Below are 18,329 nucleotides of genomic sequence, written 5' to 3' on the forward strand. Positions count from 1 at the left end.
GGAAGTGCATAGTTGCATACCAAGCGCATACTGTGAACAACAAAAAACTCGGTACCCCTGTTGGCACGTGACTTGTGCCTGAGCTCTTGCCTGCTTAGCTCTGCATCACTTGGCATACGTCATGACAACAACATCTAGCTTACCAGGAAGTACAAAGTTACATGGACCCCAGCATTTGGTCGGAACACATTTCACTCACCACCGCCTCGATCCTGCTGCTCTACAGCTCGAGCACAGCCATATCTTATGGCTACGCGGCGGCCTCATAAGGTCGAGGTCGACGTGCCTATTCCACCGACGACAGACACCATAAGCACGCCCGCACCCGCACCCGCACCCACGACCACGACCACAAACGGCCCTCAAGATGCTACGGGCAGTATGGACTCTCTACGAGGCTCGCCGTTCCTGCCAACAGCCCTCGAAGGCACCCTCCTCGCTCTATATCCCATCACGCTTTTCCTGGGCTCACTGTATAGCATGATCCATCCCGCGAGCAGAAAAGCCACCTATCTCCCCAGCACGCAATCCTACGATCCTCAGGACGCGCCCAGCTATTTTGCCAAAAAGAGCAACGTATTCAATGTCTACTTTGTCAAGATCGGCTGGTTCTGGACCACGCTGGCATTCTTCACGCTCATCTTCACCCACTCCTCACACGGACCTCCATTCCGGCTACAACTCACGAAACGACGCGTGCAGGCCATATTCCGATACATGACGATCACTGCCGTCTGGGTGTTTGTCACTCAATGGTTCTTTGGACCGGCCATTGTAGATCGTAGCTTCCGATGGACGGGCGGTAGATGCAGCCAGGTTCTTGCCACTGGCCTGACAGAGAAGATGGAGCAAGGAGACGCCAAGGATGTTTTCACACACGCGGCATGCAAGGCAATTGGTGGCCAGTGGAGAGGTGGGCACGATATCAGTGGACACGTGTTCCTGCTCATTCTGGGGAGTGGGATGCTTTGGCTCGAACTCCTCCCAGCTGTACTCTACAACGAGGGTTTGCGGGAGAAGAGGCGCATCCGGACTGCAGATGGCCTGGTCCGAAGTGCTTCAATCGAGACCGAGCATTCTTCACGTGTAGCAGTGGGCGAGCGACAGGAGCTGGGACTTGGTGTGAAGGTAGCATTGGCGGTAGCCGGGCTCAGCGGGTGGATGCTGCTCATGACCGCAGCTTACTTTCACACCTGGTTTGAGAAGGTGACTGGACTCTTGGTTGCATTCACCACAATCTTCACAGTGTATTTCCTGCCACGCGGAGTGCCAACTCTGCGCCAAGTGCTTGGGTTGCCCGGCATATGAAAGAGCAGTAATCTCTTGTATCCACCATTCCTGCGCAGATAGCAGGCATTTAGATGCGACGCTTCACATGCCGTACAGGCCCGCACTCTCACCATCACATCGCGCCTGAGATTCTGCTATCAATCTTGTTCGCCGCGGTCCCTGAGCTGTAGCCTCTTGCGTTTCCCACTCCTCGCTGGTCCGGGCTATGGCAGATGTGGCCAGCATGACGGTAATAATGAAGGACGTGATATGTCAATCGGTACGCGCATCCCGGCGCGACCGTCCGGTTGCCGTGCGAATGTGCATGGCTAACTTACCGATCACATATTCAGGACATGCAATTTACCAACCTGTTCTGACGCTTTGATGCAACCACCATGCGATATACGCAAGACCATGCTAACAGTGTTCTAATTTTTTCACGTTGAAAGAATAATGTGCTTCAAGAACGGTTGTCCGCTGTCTATACACTTTCACGGCTATACTCGCTCTGCTCGTTCAAATGTGTCTGACGCCCAGCTGAGGAGGCTCCTCAAGTCTACCTAATCTACCTATGTAGGCTGCTCGTGATCATCGTGTGAAGACGCAGAGGCAGGAGTGGCTCCAAGAACCCATCCTAACCCCGACACAATCCCACCACTGACGGCATTCGCCACCATGTCTCTTTTTCTCACTCGCTCGCTGTCACTTGGCAAACCGACATTACTTTGTTCGAACGACCGATTATGCTCTGCACTGGTCCTAGCGGCAGAAACATCTCCTCCCAAAGGAAACGCATTCTTGCTAAAAGCCTTTGCAGCATTTCGCGTCAGGTCAAACATGCTCAGGGGTGTCTCGTCGTTTGCTCTCCCACTTGCAGCCCCCATGCGACCCATCTCTCTCCTCTTCTGGTTGAGGATGAGCTCGGGCTGTTCATGGCTGACAGTGAATGTACCTGGCAGTGAACTGGCAGAAAGTCGTTTGTCGGCACGATCGTCAAATTCTCGCTCAGCTTCTTGTTGAGAAAGCTGGAGCGAGATCATTTCTTCCTCGCATCGACGCCAGGCTGCCAGGATTTCGGTCAGAGCCGATGTGGGAGCGAGTAACAGGGCGAGAGACAGGAGCTCCGTTCGCTGCTCGAGCCGCCTGACTGTAGGCGAAGCAGATGTGGTCGGTCTGTAGCGTCCCGCAAGGAACGCAGCACGCCATGAGATGTCATCATCTTCGAGACTACTTTTTGCGCGACCTGAACGCTGTCGCTTGTGAGGTGGCTTCGCGCTGGTTGGCGCTTCGATGTCAGCTCCGGAAGGGGTGAGTCTATTCACTACAGTAGAATATGCCGTCTCAAAGTCCTCTTCACGGAGTGCCGCTTCTATCTGCTATATGTCAGCCATATCACGCAACAGTCGTGTGGTCAACGTACAGCCATGAACGTGACACGCCGTTCAGCATCTTTCTGCATCCGCACCAAATTTTCGGCATCGGAGTATTCGGCCTCGGGCCCTGATTCTTCGTTCGTGAGACCAGACGCCACCAGGTTTCGTGCAATTCCGATGAGATCGTCGAGTTTCGTGTAGCTTCTTGGATTCTGTTCCAGCACTGTATTGATCAGGCCCACTGGATCTGGTGTGACTCTAATCGTGACCGGCTGAAATGGCACACCGTGCTGGAGCGTGAGCGCGTAGAACGACAAGGCGTGCGTGGCTGCAATCAGCGCCGTAGCTTGGCGAAATTTGATGCTATCCGTAAAGTAAGGTCGAAACGTGGTAATGCTATAGATCATCAGTGACGCGAGACGTTGTGGCCATCTCGGCAGTCTTACATATCGTTGGCCTTCTTCATGGCGCCTCGTTGACGATTGCCATTGGTCGCACTGTCGTATATCTCCAGTGCCTTGCTGAGAATCACGGCTTCAGTACGGGCTCTAGGTAGAGCTGTACTCGCATTAGTGCTAAGGTACAGCTTTTCTATAATCCCAAAGCCTGCAGGTACAGTCCGTCAGCGATCGACACCAGATTGAGATTCGGGCACGTAAGGAAAAAGAAGTTCCCCTTCCTCTAGACCGTCCTTTTCTACATGAACAATTTTCTGGGCTGGGATAGGACGTAAGTCGAAAGGTAGAATGAAATGCGGAAGGCGTCTGAGCAGCAACCAGATTCGTGAACAACTTACAGCTAGTCTCTGTAAATACCTTCAGCATTTCTTCTTCGAAATCTGCCTGAGAAATCTTGTTGAGCACACCGGCTGCGTCTGCCTCGATGCCCCAATTCCACAGCCAGACGAGTTTGGCGCGGTCTGCTAACCATTGTGCCTCATTTTTGCTTGCGCCCGATCTCGAAAGACCACGGAGAATCTTTCGTAGCACAGTGAGTTGCTCGTCCCGCGTGGCATAGAAGTGTAGCTTCGCGACATTGACTAGCGAGAGCGGGTGTTGCAGACCAGAAAATTGATATGCAGAATAGACCATCATCTGTAGCAGCATGAATGTTTCGATACGAGGAGTAGTAAGCGGATGCTCTTGCTTCAGTAACGCATCGGGAAGCAGGTCGGCAACTGTGTGAGAATCGTCGTCGAGCTTGGTCGTGTGCCGCTCAATTTTGGGCAACGCGTCCACACTGGTTGCGAGATCTGGTGGAGGGATGAAATCGAGCAGCTCCGCCAACCGTGCGAGTATTGAATGCGCCTCTTGCACAGTTGCCTCGGTGTCCGCTTCCGCCACATAGCAGCTTGCAAAGGCCGCTTGAGCGTATTGCAGTTCAAGCTTCTTCTCAAGCTCCTCGTCCATATAAGAAATGCCCTGCCGTTCGACTCCTCCCAGGTCGATATCTCTAGGCCCGTCCCAATCGTCAATTGCACGGGCGACGAGCCCAAGGTCGAGTGCAGCATGGGTCACGAGCCTGAACGGAAGCGGACACAAGTCAGCAACTGCCTCTGATACGATGTGGGTCATGTCGAGTGATTGCTTACCAGCCGAAAACATGTTCCCAGCAGTGGCCGGTGGCCTGGTCATCTGCTTTGATGCCATCAAGCGAGATCTTGGACATGGCCTCGGTGGCATCGTCGCTCGGGGTATCACCGTTGCGAATGGCGCGGTTCTTTTCGTGCTGTCCGTAATTGAGCTGCCTATGCTTGCGAGTCGTGTGACCATACTGCCAGGGCCCGACGAGTTCTAAGAAGCAGTGGACATGCACGTCAGCGATTGTATCCGGCACATTGTGATCTGCAGTTGATGCTGAGTGCTTGCTTGCCCTTGATGTCTCTTGCGACAGTGTTTCTGCCGCTCTTGCTCAGCAGCATATCGACGCCCTGTCTTCCGTGCAGCTGCTCGAAGTCGCTGAGCGATATGGCGAGCGAGTCGTCTTCCGGGTAGTATTCAGGCAGACGCAGCAGCGGCACACACGCGCCAATATACCACGTGCGAATGAAGTCGTTCCGAGGCAGGAATGGCTCGACAAGAGCCCTCGTGAGGTGTAGCAGTCCGGTCTCTTGGTCGATGCGGTGGGCGCGGTGATACACAAAACGTGTGAGTAAGTCTTGCGGCGCATACGGCGATGGAAGGTGGTCGATGGACAGCATGCACAGCGCCCGCACCCGCTTCTGGGCCTCGTCGTCGCTGAGGTCGCGCACCGGGGCCACGTCGACGTCGATGTCCTCGTGGTCCAGGTACAGCTGGGAGGCGACCTCCTCGACATATCGCGTGTACCGGCGGGGATCGAGGCTCTCGGGCACGAAGGTCAGGACGATGCGCAGCACCAACTCCCGGTCGAGTGCGTCCGTTCGAGCGGGCGTGAAGGAGTGCAGCGCTTCGATGTTGGATTCGGACGCGAAGTGCACCGCCAGCAACACGCATTGTGCCGCCGTCAGGCTCTGGCACGGGTCCATGGTGCTGTTGCGAGCGGCAGCAGTATTGACATGTGTGTAGTCGTGGTTGGAGAGGCCGATGGGACTCACATGGAAGTTGTCCCTGCTGTTGACAGTTGCTATACGGCTATACCGTATGTAGGAGGTGGTCGTAATTAATTCAGGTACATGTACATGGACATATATTTTCCGGATGACGTCGAACTACAGAGTTCCGAAACCGCCATATACATTACATATACCATAGGAGGTAGTACGGTAAGGTACATGTAGGTAACATACATCTACATATAAGTACATACCGTACCTATCAGGTACTGCAGCCAAGTCAAGTTCCGTATATCTCATGCAACCCTCAGTACATGGCATCTCGATCACATTTACGTGCTGCAGTATGTGTTCAGAACTGGCCCTCCGTATTCCCCTCGCCCATACTCCGAGACCCGCTGCTCCCTGCTTGTATGGCGCCAATGATGCCGTCCATGTAGGTGGCACCGGACCACTTCTGGTGAGTAAGCACGTCGCAGCCAGTCTCCTTCTCCCGCCGCTGCACAGTCTCGACATACGCCTTCATGCCTTCAGTCTTGTACGCCTTGGCCAGCTCGTTCGTAATCGTTGCCGTACTGTGCAGCCCGGCAAGTGAAATGAGCTGCAGAACGAATCCATGCTCGGCAAGGTCCCAGATGAAGCTCTTCAGCTGTGCATCGGTGAAGCCGTGGGCGGACCAATTGAAACTGGGGGAAAGATTATACACCAACTTTTTCCCAGGAAGAGCTTGTCGAATTTCTTTGGCAAAGCTCGCCGCCTCCGCCACGCTCGGATCTTTGGTCTCGAGCCACAGCAGATCCGCATATGGTCCAAATGCGATCGCCCGCTTGGTGGCTGCTGCCAGGCCAGCTTTGTAATGGTAGAAACCTTCGCGAGTTCGAGGAATATCCCAGTTGAAGACGACTGGCGATCCGGCCACTGCGGCGGCTGCTTGCCTGCGCTTATGTAGAGGCATGTTTCTATTCGCTTGCGTCTGCTTGAGATATGCGTCCACGTCCTGACCTGATGCCTTGATGTGGGTCGCTGCTGCCTCATCGAACGTGACAAGCTTGTGCTTCTTCACCCACTCGGCCTCGAAGCGATCAATCTCTGGACCAGAAGCGCCCTCCATCTCCATACTCTGCAGGGTATCGGCAAGAGGCTCCACGTCCTCGGTCACGCCAAGGATGAACTCGTGATCTCTCGTGTCAATCGCAGAAGAGATCAGCTTGCCACTCTCGCTGTCCGTGCGAGCAATGACCAGATTCTCGCAGCCCATGAGGTCCCACTGAAATCGCGTTGCAACAAGCCTGTTAATGTGGTCTCCAAAGGGCACAAGTACTTTGCCAGCAAGGTGTCCGCACTTCTTGCCCCCGTGAAGCTGGTCTTCGAAGTGCACAGCTGCTGCGCCGTTCTCTGCAAACAGCTTGGCAAGCTTCAACACTGCACTCAATCCTCCATGGCCAGTGTCGCCATCTGCAACAATTGGCCGAAGGTAGTCAATATATGGCTTCGATCTACGCTCCTCGGCACTGAGCTTCATCCTTTCATCGTAATGTCTTCGATCGTGTAGTTGTTGCGCCTTGAACAATCTCTGGACCTGATTGGGGACCGTGTTGTACGGATAGTCGCCAAAGTCAGGACTCACTTCATTGGTCGAGGTCAGCACCGACGAGCAAGCCCACCCAGACACATAAAGAATCTCTTGGTGCGGTGCTTGTTGTGTCATCTGAATCGGATCAATGGCCCCCATAGTATGCACAGGCTTGCCCTCTGCCGCACGCTCCTCGAGCAGATTGAATAGCTTTCTTGCGGTCAAGCTGGATGGGTACACTTGTTGCAAGGTCCCTCGCTTGCTCACCACATCCTCGGGCGTGTATGGGCGCTTGATGCCCTTGTAACGGGGACTAGCCCACCATTCCTTGACCTGCTTGACTTGCTCGTCGAAAAGTTGCTGCTCCAAGTCCGGTTTCGCGGACTCCTTGGCAAGCTGGAAAGCATCTGCTGGGTGTGTTCCAGGAAGAGGCGGAGTCACCGTTGCCAGGGAGGAGGCCATGTATACAGCTCTGTAGGAAAATGTCCGCGGCACTATGGACGACACTGCTGGCTCATAGAAACACCGCCGCTGGTGTCGGAGAGCGCGAGATGCTGTGCGAAACATGGCTGTCTTCTGCCTGCCGGATGCTCAATGGGGGTCAAAACAAACGGACGAACTTGTGTGCGAGTAGGCTATCTGTCCATGGTATCTGCAATGGTATTCGCAACTTGGAAAAGTCCTCCGTTCGGCGAGTATCTTGTGTTGACAGTTGGAGACTGATGAAAGTCAAATACCGGCATACCTTACGGCTAGCTGCTCGATATGTTTCCCATATTGCCGCGCCGATGTCGCAGAGCTCCAAGGAACCTCGGCTATCATCACCAGCAAGCTTGCTCGACTATTATGTAGTAGGTATAGGTCAATGGTGTGCAGGAATAATTTTATGGTCGTTCTGAGCCGACCAGATCAAGACAACCACCTCCATCACCACCACCACCTTCTCCTCCTCCTCCTCCACCGCCACCACTACGACGACGACGACTACCGCTCCGCAGTCTGTTCTACGAAATATGGCTTTGTCGTCACGAACTGCAGCTCGAGCTCTACGAGCCTCCAAGGTAGGTAGGCTGCCTGCCCGCCCACCCGCAGTCTGAGGAAGCGCACGAGAATAACATGCTGAACGTATTGTGTACGCACAGCTGGTACACAGCGCGCCGGTCGTGTGCAATGCCTCTCGCAGCTATGCCACCGCGGAACCAGACCTCAAAGAGACGCTCCGCAATGCTATTCCCGAGAAACGTGAGCTGCTGAAGAAGGTCAAGGCTCACGCCTCGAAAACGATTGGCGAGGTCAAGATTGAGAACACGATTGGAGGCATGCGTGGCCTCAAGGCCATGGTGTGGGAGGGCTCTGTGCTGGATGCGAACGAGGGCATCCGCTTCCATGGCAAGACCATCAAGGACTGCCAGCAGGAGCTGCCCAAAGGCACTTCGGGCACTGAGATGCTTCCAGAGGCGATGTTCTGGCTGCTGCTCACCGGTCAGGTCCCGAGCACCAACCAAGTGCGTGCTTTCAGCAAAGAGCTCGCCGAAAAGGCACAACTTCCGGCGTTTGTCAATGAGATGTTAGACAACTTCCCCAAGGACCTCCACCCGATGACCCAGTTCGCATGTGCCGTTTCTGCCATGCAATACGAATCAGTCTTTGCCAAGGCGTATGAGCGCGGCATCAGCAAGGCTGACTACTGGGAGCCAACCTTTGACGACAGCATCAACCTGCTTGCAAAGTTACCCACGATTGCTGCCAAGATCCACCAGAATGCATACTGTGGTGGAGGTGCTCTTCCCGCTGAGGTTGACCTAAATCAGGATTGGTCCTACAACTTTGCTGCTATGCTAGGCAAGGGAGGTTCTGAGAACGAGAATTTCCAGGATCTGCTTCGTCTATATCTCGCCCTTCACGGTGACCACGAGGGCGGCAACGTGTCCGCCCACGCAACTCACTTGGTTGGCTCCGCACTATCTGACCCTTACCTTGCCTACTCCGCCGGTCTCCAAGGTCTTGCTGGGCCACTGCATGGCCTCGCCGCCCAGGAAGTTTTGCGCTGGATTCTGCAAATGAAAGACCACATTGGCACCAGCTTCTCAGACCAAGATGTAAAAGACTACCTGTGGTCGACATTGAAGTCTGGTCGCGTAGTACCAGGCTATGGTCACGCCGTCCTCCGCAAGCCTGACCCACGCTTTGAGGCTCTGATGGATTTCGCATCATCTCGTAAAGAGATTGCGGAGGATCCAGTTTTCCAGCTTGTCAAGAAGAACAGCGAGATTGCGCCTGGCATTCTGACAGAGCATGGCAAGACCAAGAACCCCTTCCCCAACGTTGACAGCAGTTCTGGTGTCTTGTTCCACCACTACGGCTTCCACAACACGTTATACTACACTGCCACTTTTGGCGTTAGCAGAGGGTTGGGACCCCTTGCACAGCTCATTTGGGATCGTGCGCTCGGTCTGCCAATTGAGCGACCGAAGTCAATCGATCTCAAGGGATTGCTCAAGCTTGCAGAGTCATAGATTTGACACCAGAGAAGTAGACCTTAATGACTAGAATACGACTCTCCTGAAATCTCGCACGTGGTGGTATGATTTCCACCTACAGCTGCAGGCCCTTTCTTCTTGCTCCATCCTTCAGGACTAACGAATGTGAGGTTGCTGAAATCTCGTAGACTCCACCCCATTCGGCTTTGATTGGCCGAGCATGGTTCTGGTCCTAGAAGGCCAGTGACCTTGGATAGTTTGATGCTGATGCCTAAAATTGACTATCTGAGTAGGGTGACAAAGCTATCGACATTCACGTGCTGCAGTCTGAACGACCGGTCGTCCCGCGAGTCCCAAAGGAAACAAAGTCTCTCAAACAATTGCCCGAACCCTTTCTCTCGTCGTTCGTAGAGTGTTGGGTACATCTCCCAAGGGCGCAAAGGCGATAGAAGCAGCCTCTGTCTCTGTCTCCATCGGATATAGGTGCAGCTGGTACTCGTAACAGAGCGGAGACCTATTGCTAGGCCGTGAAGAAAAATCTCCTAAAAAACCAATTCTCATCGTGAGCAATTCACGCCCCTGAGCGAAGCATCGCGTCATGGCCGCCGACACCGATGATCGATAGCTGCACTTGTACTTCATACGAGCTGAAACCGCATATAGAAAGTCATCTGAGACTATGCGAAGTATTTCATGAAGTGAAGTGGACTCCTTCCAAGTGAGCTTTCGGACCTAGAAACGGTTGCTAAGAGACCACCTCATGCTCATTCGGGGGAGCTCTTTCAGATATAAACAATCAACACCGCTTTGCACTGCACACCCCCATCCACAACGTTCTCTGTTTACCACCAAAACATCCGTCCAACATACCATAACATATCCATCACAACACGGAACACATCTGATCAAAGGTCCGTCAAGCTCTCCCAAAGTCCCCGAAAGATTTTTCTCTGCTTCGCGAACTGACCTCTCTCTAACAGATGGCGGCCGATACCTTCACCGAAAGAGAGAAGGACATGATGGCGTTCGCGTGGCAGTGTTTCGATGACGAGCCAAAGGTAACCTTTCCACCCAGGAGGAGGCCCCTCTATAACAAAAAGCCTCTTCGCTGGCGCTAAAACATTATGATATCCGCAGGTCAACTGGCAGAAACTAGCCGGTCTGATGGGCATGTCCAACGAGCGATCGGTAAGCAGCAAGCACATTTCCATTTCCACCCCCCTTCTCCTCCCCTCACGGCGGGTTCGACGATATATCTGCATTCGCTGACCGCCACAACTATCCAGGCAGCCAATGCCTGGGGTCGCATCAAGAAAAAGCTTGCTCAACGGGTCGCTTCAGCGAACGATGGCGACAATGACGACGAAGGCTCAGCCGCCGCAGCCTCTTCTACTCCAAAGTCCAAGGCTACGACGGGAAAGAAGCGAGGTCGCAAACCTGCGAGCGCAGCCGATGACCATCATGATGATGATGATGAAGATGCGAAGCCTCCACCTAAGGTCGGTTTTTTTGAAGCTCGTTATCATTTAATCCTCTATTGTGTACGCGAGAATGGGACTGACGATGATGATTGCAGAAATCGAGAGCTAAGAAAGCAAAGGGCGGTGCTTCCAAGGCTCTTGCTGTTAAGGATGAGGTGGACGACAGTGCCAAAGCTATCAAGGCTGAGAAGGTTGAGGATGGTGACGAGGATGAGGAGAATGGTGGCTTGAATTGATGGACCTGCTTGGACATGGGTGAATGGTTCGCAGACTCATGCTTCTATCGTCTCAGGTGCCTAGGTAGAGACTCCTCCTCAGGATACTTGCGGCTTGGTGCCGCTCGTGCTGGGGAAGACGGTGCTTATAGTGGACAGAGAAAGGCTTATGCTACACGACGTTGGGTCCTGAAATGGTTGACCTTCTGAATTCTCTTCATGCTTGTGCCATTGAAGCGCAGGGCTCTCGACTATTTTCTCGTACGTAGATATGAGAGAAGCACTCCTAGTCGACAATCTCTTTGTCCCCCGTGGCACCATCTTGCACTACGCTTGTCCTTCTCAGATGCTCCCTACTGGGTGTTCGACGCACCTTCCGATCCTTGGATCGACCTATGTTGATAAGCACGGGCTGGAGATACTCTTCATTCTCGACAGTTTCAACTGATGGCAACAGTGCGCACTCCTGCAGATTCTCCGCGAGCTGGTCCTTGTTATCTACCAAGATATTCGATGGGTCCCCGGGATTGACATGTTGCCCTGCTTTACCCACCATGTCGTAGTTGCCGAAATCTATTTGCTCGTGCTTCCGCTTGAGATGCTCTCTGAGTCGCCACCGTTGAAGAAATGGTTCACGATGTCGAGCACAAGAAGCATGTGGACAGTAATGACCATGTATGTTCGCATCTAGTGTAAGCACATCCTTCTTTATTCCATCAGACGAGCTTACTGCGCCAAGTCCGTTTCGATATTGTTGAGAATAATATTCTCTTGCCTCACCTGCCGACGCGTCCGGCATGGTTCGGAATGTCATGCTTTCGTCAAATAATGCAGCACAGCGACCAGCCGCCCGTGCGACTATAGATTGATCACATCCTACGAGAGCAGCAACACCCAGCACTTCGCTCCAGTCTCGAGTGCCGAGCTCCTGCCGCTGAGGATGATCTCGTGGAGGAGGAGTGCGGCCATCAATTTGCTCGGGGAATACGTCTGGCGCCGAAGGGACCTGCTCTTGCATTGCGCTTCGCGGACTTTGTGCTTTTTGCTTCGATGGCGAGCTTGATTCCACCGGCTTCCTTGCCACATGACTGGTAGAGCGGGACGCTGGAGACCCAGTGCGAGACCGAGATCGATCTCCGTAATGCCCACGGCGGCTGCGATGAAGCCCTAGTAAGATATCATCAAGCTTGGACATGATATGACTCACAGTGGTCTGAACGAGGGCTCCAGCGACTTCTTCGTCGGCTGTGAAGCGGGTCGAAGCTTCCCGATCGCTCGTGTCGCCACCAGTGTGTTCTTCGCCGTCTCGTTTTGTCGATGCGGATGGCTGTGCATCGGCCTCGGACATCAGACTTGAAGCGTCTGAGTCTTCATCATGGCTCATAGCGCTTGAGCGTGGATCTGATGCGCTATCCGTTACGATTGGGTGCGATCTTGCTCCCAAGCATTTGCGTTGGTAAAAGCGTTCTTTTGCTTGACGCAATATCTCAGCTTGCACGCAGTCCTGCAGATCTACGCTGGGCCTCCATACCTCGGGCCGTCGATACGTCTCACACTCATTGTCCTCAACAGCGGCAGACACTCCCCACTTCTCATCACGTCTCGGCACATCAGCGGATTCGAGTGGCCACGCACTCCAGGCGCGGTCTGGAGAAAAAGCAGCCTGGCCGTGCGCCAGCCAACTCTGCTTGCTCTGCCAAGTTCTGATGGTGGAGCTGTCGCGATACCTCTGACGATGCTTGATCCTATGGGTGTTGTAGAGATGTGCACTCAGGTCGTCGTTTTCGATTTGGTCCAACGAGGCGGCCAAGTCACGCTCGTCGCTGGTGTACCTTCTCCAGTTGACGTCCGGGCCGTAGAAGCGGCCATCGCGCTCGTGTTCCTCATCGACGGGCGAAGCCGTCATCGGATCTTCTCGGGACAGCGCAAGTCTGTTTGACTAGTTCATGGTATAGGCCCACAGTGCATCATTGACGGTGGAGTGAAGTGAAGTGAAGTATCTATCACTGTCAATCTGAGGGAAAGAGCTTAGGACCTAGAGGTAGGTGAGGTAGATATTCGCGAATACTTAGGTAAGGCAATGTACCTATTCCGGTACCTACCCGTTCTAGAAAAGTTAGTTCTGCCTAGAGCCTAGCGGACGGTTTGTGCCTGAACCTTCTTTCACGCGCCGACTGGACTTTATTCGAAGTTCTTCCCAACTTCCTTTGCCTTACCCTACTTACATCAACAACACTTGACCGATCGACAGGACCGCGCCTCTCCTCCAGCCACCGCCGCCGTCTCCATCGTATCTGGATTCTTCCAACGTCGCCGCTGCTGCGCTGCCATTCCCCTTCTACCATACCCTTGCCGCTCTCGTTCAACATGGCAGAAGTCGCTTCAAACGCAGCAACCACCTCGTCCGAGCCCGTTCCGCTTGACACCATTCCCATCTCACCAGAGGGCGGTCTCACTGATGCGACCAACGGCGCGAACGGCGACAGCGAGAAGATTGTGACCGTCTTCGACGATCCGCAAAACTTCAACGTCAAGCACGCTCTTCAGCACACCTGGACCCTGTGGTTCACCAAGCCTCCGAGTGGCAAGCAGGACTGGAACGAGCTGCTCAAGGAGGTCATCAGCTTCAACAGCGTCGAGGAGTTCTGGGGAATCTACGTAAGTCATGGCACTTTCCTTGCTCCGGGTCGTGATTGGTGTCAGTGCAGGTGCTAACACGGGTTTTGCGTCTAGAACAACATCACACCTGCCTCGGAGCTGGCGCAAAAGTCTGACTACCACCTTTTCAAACAAGGTGTGCGTCCAGAGTGGGAGGACCCACAGAATAAGTACGGTGGTCGCTGGGCATACACGTTCAAGGGCAGCAAGGCCAATGACGAGACCTGGTTGAACATCATGCTCGCCGCCATCGGCGAGATGCTAGAGGACGAGAACGACAGTGAGGTCATGGGTGTTGTCGTCAACATCCGCAAGGCGTTCTGGCGTGTTGGCCTCTGGACAAGAACCGCTGGTCAGCCCCCCAAGGGCCGGAAAGACGAGAGTGCCGACCGCGACGAGGGCCGCAAGCGTCTCGTCAGCATCGGCGCACGCTTCAAGGAAGTGCTCGGGCTCGGTCCTAATGAGAGTGTTGAATTCTCGGGCCACGCTGACTCTGCCCATGCTGGTAGCAGTCGCGCCAAGGCCAAGTTCACTGCTTAAGGCAGCCACTCGGCTTCTTGCAACGATTAGTTCACGGCTTTTCTCTCTCTCGACGACACATGGATAGCATAGCACAGGCGAATCAGGCGTATGATAGCTGGCAGGTCTGGCACAATGAGGGGCGTGAAGCAAGTGGCCGCCCGGGGGGATTGGAATGACTTTTAATGCATATAACGCTCACTGCCCACGGCACGTGAGTCTCGGAAGGACTAGCTCAGATACCCAGCATGCGCAGCGTGGAGCTCTGAAGCTGCCACCGCAGCTTCTCAGAATGACACTTGAGGATCTCTCAGAATCAAAGACGTATTACCTACCTACTTACCACAGTCTGCTTTTGAAACCGTGGTGTGCTCCGAGCTGGACGAGAAAACGTTCATCTACCAGGTAGGTACCTTACGAACTGATCGAGTTCTAGTGTTCGGCGCCGTGTGATGGATGTCGTGTTACCACACTGCCTCGCTGTACGCCTTGAAGAGTGGGGCGAACATCCGGACGCTCTCTTTCGCCGCCCAGCGATTTCGATTCACGTTTCCCCCAGCAACACCTCCTGCGTTAGGTACTGTCGCTGGCGACACGACACGACACGACACGACAGTATACCACACGATTCTGGCCCAATACAGTAGTGCACAAGCAAGCAAGCCAACATGGATGAGCGCACTTTCCAGCGAGAGCTAGTCCAGCTCAAGCTGCGCGTCGATGACATGGCCTACCAGCTCTCGAAAGCGGCTGCAGATAACGACGGCGACAAGAACCTGAGAAGACATGGACACACCAACATGGTGCAGGACTCTCGCTCTCACACAGGCTCGGCGCCCCCGATGCCGCTTTCATGGTATGCGGAATCCCGAAGGGGCTTGCCGGCTGCTCTTCCATGTGTGCTGATTTCCGTCCTCTTCCAGGTCGCTGGTCAATTCCCTGCGATCCGAGTGGCTCCGTCCTGACCCCCGAGGTAGCGACCTGGAACAGAACGTGTCTTTAGGCCCGCGCACTCCACCTGGCAGTACAACAGAAGCTGCTGAGTCTCCTCGACACGATCATGGAGTTTCGTCTGCTTGGGCAGAAGACCTCAGTTCCCGTGCTTGCTTTCCGAACGAAGCGGCTCCATGCTCAAATTTGGTGCATGACCACATCCGCCCCAAACCTAGTGAGCTCGATGCATCCTTCGATCGTGCTGAACAGTACTGCAACACCAGGTGTGTAGACCACGAGATTTCTGCTCGACAACGGGTGGCGTTTAGGGATAAGGAGATTGCTCGTCTCGAAGATCTCATGCGAACTACACATGAGCGACTTAGATGCAGCGAGGAAGCATCAATCTGTAAGGATCGTCAACTCGCAGGGCTGCAGGGAAGGCTTTCCCACTGCGAAAACAGACTCATAGCATACTCCGACCTTCTGGCTGTGAAGCGAGCTGACCTTATCGAAGCACAAAGAGCTTGTCGATCCAAAGATGTAGCCTTGCAATCATGGGCGTCCGCAAATTGGAACGTGCAGCAGAGCTACATTCAAGATCACATGGATCAGATCGTCAAGACCAAGAACAGCGAGATACTCATGTTGAGAATGCTCTGCGAGTCTAAGGATGCAATCGTCACTCATCAGGAGCAAGCCATTGCTCAAAGTGTAATGCTGAGGGGGGGCATGCACGACGAGCTTGAACGGGTCAGCTGTGAGCTTGCAGCTTTGGAGATCAATCTCGCAAACGAGTCGAAGGTATCTGAGGAACAGGGAGAAGTCATTGCACAACTCAGGGCCTCCTTGAAGAATGCCATTGGTCCTGCAAGGCTTGCGCAAGAGACTGCATCCGCACCACCAGTCTCGGATCGTGCATGCAGGATCACACACTCTTCCCTCGCAACCTTTGGCACGAATGCCTCCGGAGACATCAAAGCGACCCCTCAACCATCCCAATATGTGCCGTTGCCGATAGAATACAAGCGAGCAGCCCTTGGGAGACATGCCCCTCGATATGTTGCATTTCCTTCTGCGCAGCCTGGATGGCAATACAGTGGCGACGTCCATCTCGATGGCAGTGCTCAGATGCATCAGGAGGACGTGCTGGGTCCGCAAAAGCGCCCCCAGTCTCAGGGGCCATCGCTGTTCAGCGCCGTAGCGGAGCCTGTTCGCCCAGAGGCAGCTTCTCCACCACTCTCGTCAAGGAACCATGTCTTGCTGGCTGAGTTTGGTAGCCATTCTCATGCCGAATGGAGGCCAGAGCCATTCGCGCGTGATGAGGAGACATGTACGGGGAACATGACGTATGCAAAGAAGTGACAGTGTACGGGAAGGGTAGAGTTACTCGTTCACCGCTGGTATGACTGCTGGTATGCACAATGATGCACTCGAGGGTTTTGCAGCATGACCGGGAGCGGAGGTGTAACGAACTAGCGGTGTTCGTGCGAGTCCTGTGGTGCAACTCCGGGTGGAGCGTCTAAAAGGCTGCAGGCACCGGCAGCAGCTGTCACTTGCGAAAGGTGCCAGGTGGTTCCAGTCACTGGGAGTAAGTGAGAGCCGGCCCGAGCTGACCTGACCATTCACCCACATATGGCGCATGTGTTGTTGTTTGATGCGATGCCGGGTGTTTCTGCTGCTTGCTGCTGATGCTGCTGCTGCTGCTGCTGGAGCGGTGGCGAGTACTGGACGACGTCAAGCTGCAGCAACCAGTATAAGTAGGTAGGTAGGTATCGCGTCTCACATGCTTTATATGAGAAAGGGAAGAAGTGTAGTCCATCTTCCACACACATTCTCTCTCCTTCTACTGGCTTCTGGTAGTATCTGTGTTGCTTGTTAGACACACCCCGCTTGGAGACTGAGCTGCCGTGAACATGCCCGGCTATCCCGACGACCCGCCCGTCTCGAGGTCAAAGGACCACCGCCACGATCACTACCCTCCGGACTACGCAGACGAAGGCATCTATCGTCGACCATCGACAAAGTCACGGGCCCCGGCATACGATGAACCACGAACGATTCCCCGGCACAGGAGAAAAGATGCCTACGACGCAAGCGACGACGATGCAGACGACGACTACGTGCCGCGGCGGAGACCTCGAGACGATCGATCGTCGCCGAGGACACATGTAGGATCATCAGACATTCCGCCGCCGCCGATCGGTGAGGACAGGAGGGAATATACCACCAGTGCTCGTCGACATCGTGGTGGTGGTGGTGGAGAAGACTCGCATGGCTCTCATCACAGCGCTGCTCCACCCGTTCGTGATCCTGAGGCTGTTGATCGCGACGACGCACGACCGACGCACCGTAGACCACGCCGGGGCGGCAGAAGTCCCTATGATGACGATGAGCAGCAGCCAGAGGTTGAAGAACCTGTAGCACGAAAGAGCAGCAGAAGCCACCACCGATCCCGAGACGAACATGACGACTTCCCACCTCCTCACCGCTCCAAGGCACGCGATGGGGATCCCCCACCACGTCGCAAGGACTCCTATACAGACTCGCCTCGGCATCGTAGTAGTCGTCGCGCAGCTCCTGCTGTACAGGATGATGGTGGAGACAGTGATGACTACGCTCCACCACCTCGTCGCCGCCGAGAAGACAGAGACAGGCGTCGCCACGAAGATGGTTACGGCACCGACCGACCACGCCGCGTCGCCAAAGACGACCACGCATATGACCGAGGATATCGCACTGATGGACGAGATGCCAGACGTCCTGCGAAGAAGCACCATGACGATCGTAGTAGTAGACGAGACGGAGGAGGACATAGCAGGCGAGATCGATATGCTGACGACGACGATTACTATGACGATTATCGTAATAATGGCCATCATCACCATCGCGGCAGCGGCGGCAAGTCACGCTCGGGGGGAAAGCATGGAGGAATCGATGTGGACAATCTCATGCAGAAGAGTCAGAAGAATTGGCAAAAGGTGGCGCCGGTGGCGAAGCCGTTGTTGGCACAATTGGCGAATACGTATCTGAATAATGGGAAACAAGGGGGAGGGGTGCCTCATTGAATGCAATGGGATGAAATGAAATGAAATCAAGACAGAAAGAAAGAGAGATCAACAGTACGGTACCTTACTGCAGGAGGAATGACCAACTGCATTACCTATGTATGGAGAGGAGAGGCTAGACGTTGGTTGCTGCTAGGTAGGGTTCCCCAGAATGTACACTACGACCTTATAACATATAGGTCGCCGAGGCCATGTTTCCACGTTGTTTGTTTGTTCAAAATATC

The 18,329-nt window shown here is 54.2% G+C and overlaps 8 protein-coding genes across 8 annotated transcripts; 5 read left to right on the plus strand and 3 right to left on the minus strand.

Annotated features, from left to right (window-relative positions):
- Positions 1-215: 215 nt before the first annotated feature.
- Positions 216-1,617, plus strand: SEPMUDRAFT_146381 (uncharacterized protein). Its single transcript, XM_016903617.1, has one exon. It carries the CDS (start codon positions 247-249, stop codon positions 1,306-1,308), a length of 1,062 nt encoding a protein of 353 aa, XP_016765450.1. The 5' UTR covers positions 216-246; the 3' UTR covers positions 1,309-1,617.
- A 110-nt stretch (positions 1,618-1,727) lies between these two features.
- Positions 1,728-5,249, minus strand: SEPMUDRAFT_146382 (secretory pathway Sec39). The gene is made up of 6 exons (XM_016903618.1): positions 4,518-5,249; positions 4,237-4,438; positions 3,442-4,166; positions 3,092-3,251; positions 2,693-3,041; positions 1,728-2,645 (listed from the first exon to the last, which is right to left on the minus strand). Exons 1-6 carry the CDS (start codon positions 5,149-5,151, stop codon positions 1,842-1,844), a joined length of 2,874 nt encoding a protein of 957 aa, XP_016765451.1. The 5' UTR covers positions 5,152-5,249; the 3' UTR covers positions 1,728-1,841.
- Positions 5,250-5,328: 79 nt separating this feature from the next.
- On the minus strand, positions 5,329-7,461 carry SEPMUDRAFT_122732 (mitochondrial 2-methylisocitrate lyase). The gene has a single exon (XM_016901796.1). The coding sequence runs from the start codon at positions 7,211-7,213 to the stop codon at positions 5,531-5,533; it is 1,683 nt and encodes a 560-aa protein (XP_016765452.1). The 5' UTR covers positions 7,214-7,461; the 3' UTR covers positions 5,329-5,530.
- A 170-nt stretch (positions 7,462-7,631) lies between these two features.
- SEPMUDRAFT_146384 (citrate synthase) lies at positions 7,632-9,325 on the plus strand. Its single transcript, XM_016903619.1, has 2 exons — positions 7,632-7,812; positions 7,894-9,325. Exons 1-2 carry the CDS (start codon positions 7,765-7,767, stop codon positions 9,265-9,267), a joined length of 1,422 nt encoding a protein of 473 aa, XP_016765453.1. The 5' UTR covers positions 7,632-7,764; the 3' UTR covers positions 9,268-9,325.
- Positions 9,326-10,211: 886 nt separating this feature from the next.
- On the plus strand, positions 10,212-10,948 carry SEPMUDRAFT_104602 (uncharacterized protein; the record flags this gene model as incomplete). Its single annotated transcript, XM_016900545.1, has 4 exons — positions 10,212-10,289; positions 10,369-10,419; positions 10,518-10,730; positions 10,808-10,948. 4 exons carry the CDS (start codon positions 10,212-10,214, stop codon positions 10,946-10,948), a joined length of 483 nt encoding a protein of 160 aa, XP_016765454.1.
- A 176-nt stretch (positions 10,949-11,124) lies between these two features.
- On the minus strand, positions 11,125-11,978 carry SEPMUDRAFT_146385 (uncharacterized protein). Its single transcript, XM_016903620.1, has one exon. It carries the CDS (start codon positions 11,943-11,945, stop codon positions 11,214-11,216), a length of 732 nt encoding a protein of 243 aa, XP_016765455.1. The 5' UTR covers positions 11,946-11,978; the 3' UTR covers positions 11,125-11,213.
- A 1,182-nt stretch (positions 11,979-13,160) lies between these two features.
- On the plus strand, positions 13,161-16,746 carry SEPMUDRAFT_146386 (uncharacterized protein). The gene is made up of 3 exons (XM_016903621.1): positions 13,161-13,585; positions 13,661-14,960; positions 15,028-16,746. Exons 2-3 carry the CDS (start codon positions 14,773-14,775, stop codon positions 16,400-16,402), a joined length of 1,563 nt encoding a protein of 520 aa, XP_016765456.1. The 5' UTR covers positions 13,161-13,585; positions 13,661-14,772; the 3' UTR covers positions 16,403-16,746.
- A 124-nt stretch (positions 16,747-16,870) lies between these two features.
- Positions 16,871-18,262, plus strand: SEPMUDRAFT_130104 (uncharacterized protein). Its single transcript, XM_016902335.1, has one exon. It carries the CDS (start codon positions 16,954-16,956, stop codon positions 18,103-18,105), a length of 1,152 nt encoding a protein of 383 aa, XP_016765457.1. The 5' UTR covers positions 16,871-16,953; the 3' UTR covers positions 18,106-18,262.
- The last annotated feature ends 67 nt before the right edge of the window (positions 18,263-18,329 follow it).

This window comes from Sphaerulina musiva, assembly GCF_000320565.1.
Source record: "Sphaerulina musiva SO2202 unplaced genomic scaffold SEPMUscaffold_1, whole genome shotgun sequence".
In the NCBI taxonomy this organism is placed as follows: Eukaryota; Fungi; Ascomycota; class Dothideomycetes; order Mycosphaerellales; family Mycosphaerellaceae; genus Sphaerulina; species Sphaerulina musiva.

What these genes read in the sequence shown, in the direction of transcription:
- SEPMUDRAFT_146381 (XM_016903617.1), top strand. Translation starts at nt 247, where the DNA reads ATGGCTACGCGGCGGCCTCATAAGGTCGAGGTCGACGTGCCTATTCCA.
- SEPMUDRAFT_146382 (XM_016903618.1), bottom strand. Translation starts at nt 5,151, where the DNA reads ATGGACCCGTGCCAGAGCCTGACGGCGGCACAATGCGTGTTGCTGGCG. An exon ending in TGGGAACATGTTTTCGGCTG is followed by an intron (nt 4,167 to 4,236) that starts GTAAGCAATCAC and finishes GCTTCCGTTCAG; the next exon opens with GCTCGTGACCCATGCTGCAC. An exon ending in GGCGTGTCACGTTCATGGCT is followed by an intron (nt 2,646 to 2,692) that starts GTACGTTGACCA and finishes GACATATAGCAG; the next exon opens with ATAGAAGCGGCACTCCGTGA.
- SEPMUDRAFT_122732 (XM_016901796.1), bottom strand. Translation starts at nt 7,213, where the DNA reads ATGGCCTCCTCCCTGGCAACGGTGACTCCGCCTCTTCCTGGAACACAC.
- SEPMUDRAFT_146384 (XM_016903619.1), top strand. Translation starts at nt 7,765, where the DNA reads ATGGCTTTGTCGTCACGAACTGCAGCTCGAGCTCTACGAGCCTCCAAG. An exon ending in GAGCTCTACGAGCCTCCAAG is followed by an intron (nt 7,813 to 7,893) that starts GTAGGTAGGCTG and finishes GTGTACGCACAG; the next exon opens with CTGGTACACAGCGCGCCGGT.
- SEPMUDRAFT_146385 (XM_016903620.1), bottom strand. Translation starts at nt 11,945, where the DNA reads ATGCAAGAGCAGGTCCCTTCGGCGCCAGACGTATTCCCCGAGCAAATT.
- SEPMUDRAFT_146386 (XM_016903621.1), top strand. Translation starts at nt 14,773, where the DNA reads ATGGATGAGCGCACTTTCCAGCGAGAGCTAGTCCAGCTCAAGCTGCGC. An exon ending in CCCCCGATGCCGCTTTCATG is followed by an intron (nt 14,961 to 15,027) that starts GTATGCGGAATC and finishes GTCCTCTTCCAG; the next exon opens with GTCGCTGGTCAATTCCCTGC.
- SEPMUDRAFT_130104 (XM_016902335.1), top strand. Translation starts at nt 16,954, where the DNA reads ATGCCCGGCTATCCCGACGACCCGCCCGTCTCGAGGTCAAAGGACCAC.